The sequence below is a fragment of the Penicillium cosmopolitanum genome (assembly GCF_028827165.1).
Source record: "Penicillium cosmopolitanum strain IBT 29677 chromosome Unknown utg000002l:1.0-415252.0:1.0-415526.0, whole genome shotgun sequence".
Lineage (NCBI taxonomy): Eukaryota > Fungi > Ascomycota > Eurotiomycetes > Eurotiales > Aspergillaceae > Penicillium > Penicillium cosmopolitanum.
In genome coordinates, this window is record NW_026622672.1 from 130,263 (window position 1) to 141,755 (window position 11,493).

The following is an 11,493-nucleotide window of genomic DNA, read 5'->3' on the forward strand; positions in this document are numbered from 1 at the left end:
TAAACTCCGAATATATACTAGGTAGTGGCGCTAGTTACGGGACGTACTGTATTCGTTATATCTAAGGTACTCAAGTTGAATTACTGTTGATATCGTAGGAAGCGACCTCTACCCGTTGCTTCACCCAAAGACCAATATCACGCACAAACCGTCGGGCAGCACCTAATTTTACGTCATGCTGGACGAAAAATTCAGGGTTCTGATCCTCATAAAGTTGCGACAGATCAAGGCAATATTCGAGAGTCACCTCACGTGCTCTTTTGATATTATCCCTAAAAGTCTGATTTTGCACTCGTGACAACTGCCATTCGGTATATTCATCCACAGCTAAATCAAGAAGTCCATGAATTACGACGGGCTCAGCATTGCTTGACCCAGCCGGTGCAGCTTCGTTGGCACACGAGTGAGGCGTCGGCAATTGGGACGATCCAGTGGAAATGAAATTATTGATGATTGTCGATGGACTCGATGATCCGGTTTTGGAGTTGTCTCGGTCCTTTTTCTGTTTTTCACGCCGCTGCTCCTCTTCAGCATATAACTGCTCGCGAAAACTATCGGGAACATCATCATGGTCCTCAAGAACTCCACCTTGCTCCACAAATTTTATCAGGGCCTTGAGATGGTGTGTTTTCAATCTGTGATGTCGTTTCCCCTCCGGATCTTGCCAGCAGTACTGCCCTTCATGGCGACATGGGGGGCCAGGGCATCGCATGATTCGATATATATCCCGCCAAACTGGATCGTGACCGGAGGTCTGCTCAGCATCCATCTGAATATCGCGATTAGAGAGCATCCTTTTAGTAGTCGATGATTTCCCTCTCTTGTCGGTACTAGAAGGAAGCGGTCCGCTGTCGTCTATATAATTAATGGATATCTGAAGCCGAATCTTCTTGCCAAGACGAAAAAGATGAGTCCATGCTAGTAGCTGTTTCTCTACTACTTGCCAATCAACAGTCGTACCCTCAAATCGTTTGTCAATATCCCGTTGGGATTTTACCGACAACACCATATTAGTATCATCCAGTCTCACCCGCCGGGTGCGGGCTATTTTCCGTCGTAAAATATCACTGGCCTCTCTTTGTATATCTTCCCAGTAGGAACTAGGCGGGAGAGTCAAATCTTGTTTTGTATCCTTCACCACCACTCGATTATTCAGTTTAGCTTTCCACTCAATCTGGTAATGAATACAACCAGGTGACTGTTCATCCCATGCATTATCATAATCACATCTAATCAATGGGTCAACTCCTGCTTGCCCAGATCGATGTTGGCACGAGGATGAACGCTGGTCAACTAAGTCCTCCTGATCCGATGAGGGGCAGATTACTGATGGCGTGTATTCGCGGTCCAAGTATCCGGGGGTAGGTGCATAGGAGGGAGTCCGTTCATGGCGGTAGGTTTCATAATCATCGTTTAAATGAGTGTAAGTCATTCCCCCAAGGCAGAAGATGCCAAAGAGGATCCTGGAAACATCATTTTGTTGTCAGCTTCCATCAAACACGTGTCACGTACATCAATCGAAGAGGGCTGGGGCTGACAAGCTGAATGTTGTGGTCAACGGGTGCATGTGTAGTCTGCAGGTAAGCACTCTAACGCCAGGCGCTAGTTACACTACTAGGTACTATGTGAGTCTCCGAGACGGTCAGTGTGACGGTCAGTGTGACAGAAGTGGTAGAGGAGGTAGCGAGTCGGCTCTCGCTCAAGCGTTTGGTTTGTTTGTCTGCATTAGGTGGAAGCTTCTAGTTGCTGTTGGATCGTCAATACAGTAACAAAACCAAAGCGCCGTATTCTAACTTGAGTATAATACGTATGATGTAGTATTCGTAGAATACATGGGAAGATCAATAATCCGAGAATATTCCCAATATAGACTAGTGCGCTTAGCTAATCGAGATCGAAAAACAGTTTAAGAGTGAAAGTGGTGGCACCAGTTTCGGGACACACTGTACTGATGCTAATTTGTTCTGTCATTCAGTTTATACCACACCGGCTCCGCATGATCCTCAGCCGCAAGAATTTCAGTCCAGGTCTTGGCTTTGGGACTATGTACACCGTGTCTGTGGAACCAATGGGCTACGTCTTCACCGAGAGTAACAATCGGGGGGGGGAAATTGCGGCTGAATTTCGAAGTGACAGAATTACATGTACGCAAAGATGCCTATCAGAGCAGCTTTGATGTGCCAGTTACTTGAGGCACAGTATTTATTGGTGTGTTCTTGCAGAATCTACTTGGTATGCGAGTTTATGAAACTCCTGTAAAGTTTTCTGGTAGATATTGAAAGATGGGAATGCTCGTAGGCAGTCTGCATTGGCAGACGGGTCGATCGCGAAGAGACAACACCACCACACTCGCAGAGTGTAAGGAGACGATAGGCAAGCGTGACGCTATAGAGAATCAACAGAACGAATAACAGAACCTTTCATCAGCAGTATACCGATGCCGCACCCTCAGCAGCCTCAGCAGAACATTTCATAAGGGGGAACATGCCTGTCGAATTGATAATCTAGAACGAACGCTACTTATTCTCCTGAAACAAAGCAGGAGCCTTGTTGCTAAGGCTTCTGTCACCTGACCCTAGGGTACCGATGTTGAGAGCGGAAATCCCCATTACAATATGTATTATTGTTCGAATACACATTAGAGTACTATCCTAGCTCATTGTTTCTCTTCCATGCCTATGGGGGATTTGAATCCGGACCAGGTGATTTAGTACTTCAATATTCACATGAGGCTTTTTAAGAAGCTAGGAATAGCCCCTCGAAAGCGTGTCGATTCTGAGTGAAACCCTAAAACCCTAAGAAAGGCGTGATACCTCGAGATTTTTTCATTCATTCAAGCCAGAATACCTATAAGGTAGGGGTTGAAAATGAGTAACCTTGTCAGAATTCAGAGAGGCATTACCATTCGAAGACTGGAGAATTCCCCCAGGTCCAATTAGTAACAGAATGCCATTTTGACCCAGATAGCAACCGTGTTGGGATACCAACCCTGATGAAGTTCTTCATACATAGAAGAAAATGTTTCTTAACAAGCAACAAAAAATCTTTGGCCTTGTGTTTGAGTCCCTGAGTTAACCTCTGGGCTGTTTTAGAGATAGAGTTCTGTTTTTCTGGACATGTGTTGACTTCTTTGAGGGCCTAGACTATTTCCAGAGTTGTTACGTTACATGTACCTTAGAATGGAAACGGAATTCCTTCCTTTACCATAGTCCATTGGGCTTTGTTCCATGGATCCTGAGGCCAAGAAATACACACGGCAGATAATGCTGACACATAAAATCTGAGCTCCCTTTAAATGGCATGATCTTAGACATATTCAATGTTTCTCGTTTCTGCATCTCTGACAACACTCTGCTGTTGCTTCCCAAGATCGTTCTTTTGCTTCCTTACGTGTCTCCCACTGCTATTCTATTATGAGTGACCAAGCCAATCACGTATCTAGTTACTGGATGAACAAATTGCACGCACATGTCGCTCGTGTGAACACGATTCACAATGAGGGCCGAGCAGAGAAGGGAGGAAACGGAGAGATTCCCTCTGGACAAAGGCAGCAAAACACCTTTCGCGTTCGAGACAGCGATATGGAGAGAATTAAGGAGCGTCGTCATGACGCAAAGCGCGACCGCAAGGTCCGATTCGAAGGGGTTCCGGAAAATGGATCTGTCGACGGCTCTTTACCCTGTCAGTCTGATGATTCTCATTCTTCGACTAATAGGTAAGTCACTACGTCTCAGAATGTTGTGAAAATTTTGTGTTTAGTGTCCCATATAAGATCTAACCAGTGTCTCTACAGTAATGTGAGCAAAGCAACAAAGTAAGTACTCGTGGCCAGCCTCAGCTCATAAATCGTGAAAGTAGAAAGACGCTAATGGTTGACTCGACAGTTTGGATAGAAAATCCAACATGGGTTGTCCGGACACCCTTGCTGGTGATGTGAGAATTCTAGCTCGACGGATTGGAACCCTAAAAAGGGAGGTGGAGAAGATGAAGCAAATGCTGGAGAATATGCAGTGAACTCTACATGGGAAGTCAAAAGGTCATACCTCTTTTCAAGTAATCTTATTCGGTGCATAGAAATTTTGATCGTTCCAAAGTTTCCGAAACATATACAACGCTTTTTGAACAAGTATTTTGATGGCGTTGCTGGGCTCCCTCGATGTCAGAATTACCAGCCTCTTGAGAGATGCAACGGTCTGGCAGATGTCAATGCACACGCGATTCTAATCGCAGTGGAAGAATGAATACGTATACATACTGTAGATTCAGGTACGCCAGATGTTGAGAAAAAGAACAGATCAGCTTAGTACATATGTAGCGAAAGCGCTCTGGTCTTTTATTTTAGCTTACCCTGGCTTTCAGTCCCTGGGTGCAGTCCCTGATTTTGTTTTGTGTTCCGACGACAGACTCAGCGTCGACATCTCTTCATCGATGGTACCTCGGCCGGCTTGTGGGTGTGGGTACACGAGGTACCCTGGTCATCCTGTGCTGGCAAGTGAAAGAAATATTTGGACGGCATGACGCGTTGCAGTGATTGCGAATCGGGGCGGAAAATGTGTCGGCTAGGCTGAGGGAAATCATTTTCCTCTCACGGTGCGAGAACAAAAATTTTGCAGGCGAAAAATTCTGCGGATGGGCAAGCGACTCGCCAAGGCGAGTCTTCCATGGAACGACTCTACATATTAACAGCGTGAAAACCGTTTCACATCGTTGAGCAATGCTAAGACCCATGATTTGCGAATTGATTGGCTACGGTGCGAGCGAATATTGGCAGACTTCTGGAGCCACAAGAAATTAAGCTGCCACGGCGAATAGCCCATGGCATGCCACTTCGGTCTACACCTCATACAAAACTGCGCTAAAGGCCGTTTCACCATTGTCAACAACGTTGTTGAGGCAAATGATTTGTCACGCATAGCTTCGTGCCAACCACGGCTCCAGGTGGATCCAGCCACTCCGCCCGCTCTCCACTCCAAACTCTTGAAATTTCTTATTTCAACGTTGATAAACCGCCTCAACACCCACGAAATTAGGGTCGCCCGGTGCGAATTTGAAGTCAAAATCTCTGAACTCGGCAAAATGTACGCAAGTGGTCGCTGCCGCAACCCCTACTCAGAATAGCATAAAAGACGCTCTTTTCCCGTCAAAATGAAGAGCAGGACTTTCCTCCTCACACTCCGGGCCTCGCAGCCTTGGGGTGTCTTTTGCAGGTAAGATCTGCGTTACCAAAAAGTCTTCGCGCGAAAGGCCCCGCGTAATCAAGTTTGCCTCGCAGGGGGACGCTGCGTTACCAATTGAGACCCGCAGGAGAGTGTTGCGTCAACAAGTTCTCCCTCGCAGCAATGAGCCCTGCGTTGTAACAATGTGCTCCGCAGGGACATCTGCGAGATCAAGAGCCTCCGCAGGGACATCTGCGACATCAAGAGCCTCCGCAGGGACATCTGCGACATCAAGAGCCTCTGCAGGGACATCTGCGACATCAAGAGCCTCCGCAGGGACATCTGCGAGATCAAGAGCCTCCGCAGGGACATCTGCGAGATCAAGAGCCTCCGCAGGGACATCTGCGAGATCAAGAGTCTCCGCAGGGACATCTGCGACATCAAGAGCCTCCGCAGGGACATCTGCGAGATCAAGAGCCTCCGCAGGGACATCTGCGACATCAAGAGTCTCCGCAGGGACATCTGCGACATCAAGAGTCTCCGCAGGGACATCTGCGAGATCAAGAGCCTCCGCAGGGACATCTGCGACATCAAGAGTCTCCGCAGGGACATCTGCGACATCAAGAGTCTCCGCAGGGGGACGCTGCGAAACCAAGGGAGACCCGCAGGAGACCGCTGCGTCAAAAAGTTCTCCGCAGGAGAGTGCTGCGTCAAAAAGTTCTCCCTCACAGCCCATGAGCCCTGTGACTGTAAAAATGGGCTCCCTCGCAGCAATGAGCCCTGCGTTGTAAACCTGTGCTCCGCAGGGACGCCTGCGTTACCAAGAACCTCCGCAGGAGACCGCTGCGACACCAAGTTCTCCCTCACAGCCCTGAGCCCTGTGATTGTATAATCTTGAGCTTCCATGCAGCCTTGAGCCCTGCGTTATCAAATTTGCGCTTGTTAGGCGACCCGTGGCGCCGCGATGCTCGTCCTGATCCTCTGGCGATTGCAGGCACCTCTTCGTGGTGTCAGAGACTAGTATTCGGGTTGGTATCTCGAAGAAGCTAAGACCTGCTCCAAAGAATCCATAGAAATTAAGAATTCGCTAAGAAACTTTGTGTTTTATGTGATTCAGCCTGTTTGTAGAGTTCACTATGCGTGTTCCTTGTTCACGTAGGGTATCCTTTAGCCTTAAATCACGCCCTGGGCTTGGAGAATGAACATTGTCTTTCATGTGGTGTAAATTAGAATATTGAGTCATGGGGCCGGTTGAGATCTTGGTGTATGATAGCGTGGTGGCCAATGTGGGCGACGGCTGCAATTCAAAGTTGTCTCCATTGGTGGGAATGCTTGTGTCTTGCCTAGGAGCGGCGGTAGAGTTTGTCCGGAGAGTCGAGTATGATGGACATCGAGAGTGGAACATGTTGAGGGTAACGGTTGAGGGTGAGGGTGAAGATGAGGGTGATAGTTTAAGGTGAGGTTTGACGGTGATTGACGGTGATGGATGGTGTGTTGATGGTGGCTGGTGCCGGGACTGAGAGTTGAGGGTTGAGGGATGGTGATGATGGTGATAACGGGGCCGGACCAGTGAGTCCATATGTTGATGTGCAGTGCGGCGCGATAGTCGAGCGGTGAGGTGGCCGCCACCAGTGGCCACCCATCGCCGTCATAGCGCAGATCTTCGTTCCGTCACTAATAATTCAAAAGCTGATATACAGTGTGAAATGATGCTGTCCATCAGCTTCAATCTGGTAGTACAGCAAATTTCAGTGTACATATTCAATACACTGTATATGTGTCTTTTCTGAAGCAATTCGACCATGAGTTAGGGGTTGCGTGACGGTACAATCAACTTAGTTCGCTAATTCAAAAACTATGTCAAAGTGTATGGTAAAGTGTATCTGTTGTGATATGAGGCTGGTGCAGATCAGGAACCAAGCCGAATCATCGGAATTAATACCGAGATATCTATACGAAGAACCAAGTTGATTGGAAATCAACTTGTTCTTCTTGTTGTATATATATATAGCCTAATGTTTCCCTCGGGACAATAAGACAATTCATACCTCTAAACTACAACAATATCAGCTTTCCGATGGCTCAGCAATCCCAAGACGATCGCGAGGCTAACGGCGTCGTTTGTCCAAGGATAAGTCCAAGCAAACTGGGAGATACACTAGTTACCATTGTTGCAGTAACCTGATTAGTCACCCAACTCTCGACACTAGTTAATGAATCAGTGTCTTGGTATGTGCCAAGAATTGGAATTCCTACACATCACATACAGAGATTTTACCCCTCATCATGAATTCCTAATTGGTATTAGTCTAGTATTATTCAATTCGCCCTTTTAATTGTTGGACATCTCCAGATTTATTCCAATCAGTGATTAATGTCTTCGTGATTTGCACTCCCATGTGGGACCGTGGTACGTCCAGATTTCGACAGTATGTGTTAATACAACCTCTTCGGATATTCATGTATGCATATTACCTTGGCATCACAAGCGACCGGATGGCAACCACTACAGTACGTCCCGAAACTGGTGCAACTGATCCACTCTCCGATCAGCTTTTCTGCCGCTTGTGCCGAAACACACTAGTCTGTATTTGGAGTTCTTCCGGGAGCTGCCTATGTATTATTTCGTACGTAGGTTACGCAGTAATTTCATTTTTGTATTCACTTGTAAATTAATACATTTGATACCTCCAATGCCCATCCACCGCCATTACCCAGAGGCGAAGCGGAGGTGGGGCTTCATTTCATATTTACTGGCAACTCATCACTTCATTGGTCGTGTGTCATTGAATGTGAAGTAGCGCCGAATGTCCCTTAGCATTTTTTAGACTCACACGGAAATCATGACTCCCTCCGTTTTGCCTGAAACCCTTGGTTGACCTGTGTGGTATACCAATTAATCCGACATGGTGTGTTTGCTGCGATGGGCTCTCTGCGGGGGATTCGTTATATCCCTTGTAGACGCAATCTTTGCAGCCCGCCCTCAGGCCATCGGCATTGATATTGGGCCCGATATGATGTGCGTGTCGAAAATCGCTTTGATGAAGCCGCCACCCTCCCCTTGTGGTGACTATTGACCAGAATCCTAGAACTGTCGCACATGCGTCTAGCAGTGATAATGTGACGTTGCCAGCCTGTATCATACCTGAGCTGGGCGATCCCTTCAGCAGCTATCTATTACGGCTGCGACTAGAATCATGGAGCGACGACACGCACGCCCTATATGGCCGGAAGAACGAAGGGACCTCCGGCATTTCCAATGCTGTGGCAAAGCTGTTTGCAAGGCTCGTATCGCCCTTGACCTATTGTAGCCATGACACAGCGAATCTGTCTTGGGTACGGCAGTGCGTCTGCAGTGCTTGGCACGACATCACAGCTCGGCTTCGCAGCTCCAAGAGGTCGGAACTAGTGAATTTCACGCTGAATTATGTGAAGGATGCGTTTGTCGATATCCTCACGCGGTTGCAGGAAGAGGCACGCACCAAGCACAACATTGATATGCAATCGGCGGTCATCGCCCTCCCGGACTTTTTCAACCAAACCCTGGTGGATTTGTTCCTCGAGGCGAGCCGGAAGGTTGGCATCACGTCTTTGGTGGAGCCCATGAGCCGGACGGCCGTATCAACATATAGCAGTAATGGGACTCCACGAGAGGCGGACGGGAAATATCTCATTATGGACCTAGGACACTTTTATCTGGACCTGCGAAGTCTCAATGCGAGTCCCCGGCAATGGCCCGAAATGGGCACTTCCCCATGGACCCCTGGGGAAGTGCCGGTCTCGATCGGGATATAACCCGCTCGGCCATTGAACGATCGAAAATCCTACAGACTTGGCTTTCGTTCGGTGGATCCAAGGCCGCTTTGCAGGGAGAAGTCCGGAAGGCGCGTGTGCTGATACGAGATAATATTGATCGCGAAGTGCTGGCCTCAGCAGGGGGGGCCGAGGACCACCAGGACCATCACCATAACGAGTACCCTCTGCATCTGAAGGACCCCGACACCACCGCTGTGCTATCATGGGTTGATGTCGAAGCAGCAGAGATGAAATATATTCAAAGCATTGCGCGGACTGTTCATAACTATCTCATTGCTGCGAGTACGTTACCAGTGGGCCGTCTGGGTAAAATTGTTAGCTGACAACTGTGTAGACAATCCTACCGGAGATATTCGGGATGACATGATCGCTACCAAAATTGATAAAGCGTTTATCTTGACGAGTGGGTTTGACGAATCATTAATCAAGCAGAGCCTTGAATCTGTTCTTAGTGATGTTGAGATCATAGGAGGACGGCTACGAGACTGCTATCTGGCGGCCGAGGGCGCTGCTCAAGTTGGTTTATTATACCAGCAGGCATGGGACCAGAGACAGCGGCTATTATTGGAAAAAGACGAATTATAGTACTATATGGGGTTGTTTCAGTGACGAAACTACGGTGTCATAGCTAGGCGTGGTTATAACGATCGACCCTTTCAGAGTGATAATCATCGAGGAAATCAAGATACAGCGTTTGGTCTTCCTGTGCTATATAGATTACAGTCGACTCATCTCAGCTATGTAGAGGAGGACCCGTCCTGTAGAAGGTCTCAATCAAATCCCGCAAAAGAGAATATTCTATGTCTCGGGTCGACCTGAAATCTGTCAACCCAGGGCTAATCATGACGCCCCATTGTGGTTCTGTCTTTCCTCGAAATTAGGGCCTTACTAAATCACAACCGACTCCACTCCCTGTCTTCCTAACGATTTTCTTAGATCCCTTACCTGCTAATACTGTTTCTACACTGAGCCCTAACTCTTCCACATGTCCAGATTCCTAACTGAATCTATACCCAGTATACGGCACTATATACCAAGGTATGTATGTATCGAAGGGATCAACTCATCATTCGCTACGACTCAGATGGTGTGTTTGCAATCTATGGTGCCTTTTTCCCTCCGGATATTGCCAGCAATATTGTCCTTCGTGGCCACATGGAGGCCCGGGACATCGCATAGCACGATACACATCACGCCAGACGGAAAGTTGGCCAGAGACCTACTTCGCGTCGATCTGAGCGTCTCGGTAAGCGAGCATCCGTACAGCCACCGATGACTTTCCTCTCTTATCTATTCCGCAAGGAAGAGGCCCGCTGTCCTCTATATAGTTAATCGATATCTGAAGCCGGTCTTCTTGCCACAACGAAATAGATAGGCCTGAGTATTATAATAAGCGGATTCATAGGTAGTCTGTAAGGACAGTACGCAAGTCACTATTTACAGGTCGGATATCGAGTAATTCCCCCAGATCGACTTAGACATAGTAGCAGAAGGGAAGGAACAGATCACCAGATTCTCGAAGGACTCCGAAGCTCTAGTGTTTAATTTGTTTACATTTTCATGGAAAATTCTAGTTCTCTTGGATTGCCAATACGGTTGCAAGATACGGTACTGTATTTTAATGTAAGTAAATCAGGGTATCAAGACTGCTACAGGAATATTGTTATTCCGATTGTCTTCCTAATATGGTTTAGTGTCTCTTGGCAGTGGGGCTAAATAGTCACTTAAAGAGTGTAAACGGTTGCACCAGTTTCGGGACGTACTGTACCACCACCCCCAATCACAGCCCCAATATCAATACCACCCGGGCCACCTGGGCTACGCCCACCCCACTTTGCTGGTGCATCTTCTCCAGGGAGCGCAGTTGCAAAAGCACATTACACAAAAGCAAGAAGCGCGAAACGCATTTTTGTAAAGCCGTATACTTGGACGACAAAAAAATTGATAGAAAAAGAATGTTAGTTTGAACCGGTGGTACTGCTCGTTGTAACGAGGAACAATTTGTCCTACCCTTTCAGCGGAAGGGGCTATATGTAGTGTGCTGACGGTCATTCATTAACTATCTAAGTTATGTTATTACAAATGGAATGCTTGGATTGTTCACTGGAATGTGAATAAATTATATTTTCTGGAAGTCTAGGGGTTTATGGTATGCGCATAAATCCTAGCAAAATGTTCCATGTAGGATCTGTTTAGTCGCCTATGCGTGCTCCTTGCCTAGGCGTCCTATCCCACGGAACGCCCTAGCATATTCTCTTCGTGTTTTTGTACCTATATTCCCAATATTACCAAACTTCTATTGAGTGGGAGAGAGACCAAATACAAATTCGGAAGAGGTATCGAGTTTTATTCTACCAAGAACATTGTATTATATTCCTATTCTTTATTTTATCCGAAGCAGCCTCCGTTCAGTGAAATAGCAAGCATTAAGAACAGTGTATATGATTAACTATTGTAGTTCAGAAGAATGATTTCTCTTATCCATTTTAGTAAGAATACGTGATCCTATGTATACAACGAG

At 47.1% G+C, this 11,493-nt stretch overlaps 1 protein-coding gene across 1 annotated transcript; it reads left to right on the forward strand.

Moving 5' to 3' along the window:
* Positions 1-8,062: 8,062 nt before the first annotated feature.
* Positions 8,063-9,557, forward strand: N7509_000185 (uncharacterized protein; the record flags this gene model as incomplete). Its single annotated transcript, XM_056624832.1, has 4 exons — positions 8,063-8,175; positions 8,246-8,774; positions 8,867-9,254; positions 9,307-9,557. 4 exons carry the CDS (start codon positions 8,063-8,065, stop codon positions 9,555-9,557), a joined length of 1,281 nt encoding a protein of 426 aa, XP_056494697.1.
* Positions 9,558-11,493: the final 1,936 nt, after the last annotated feature.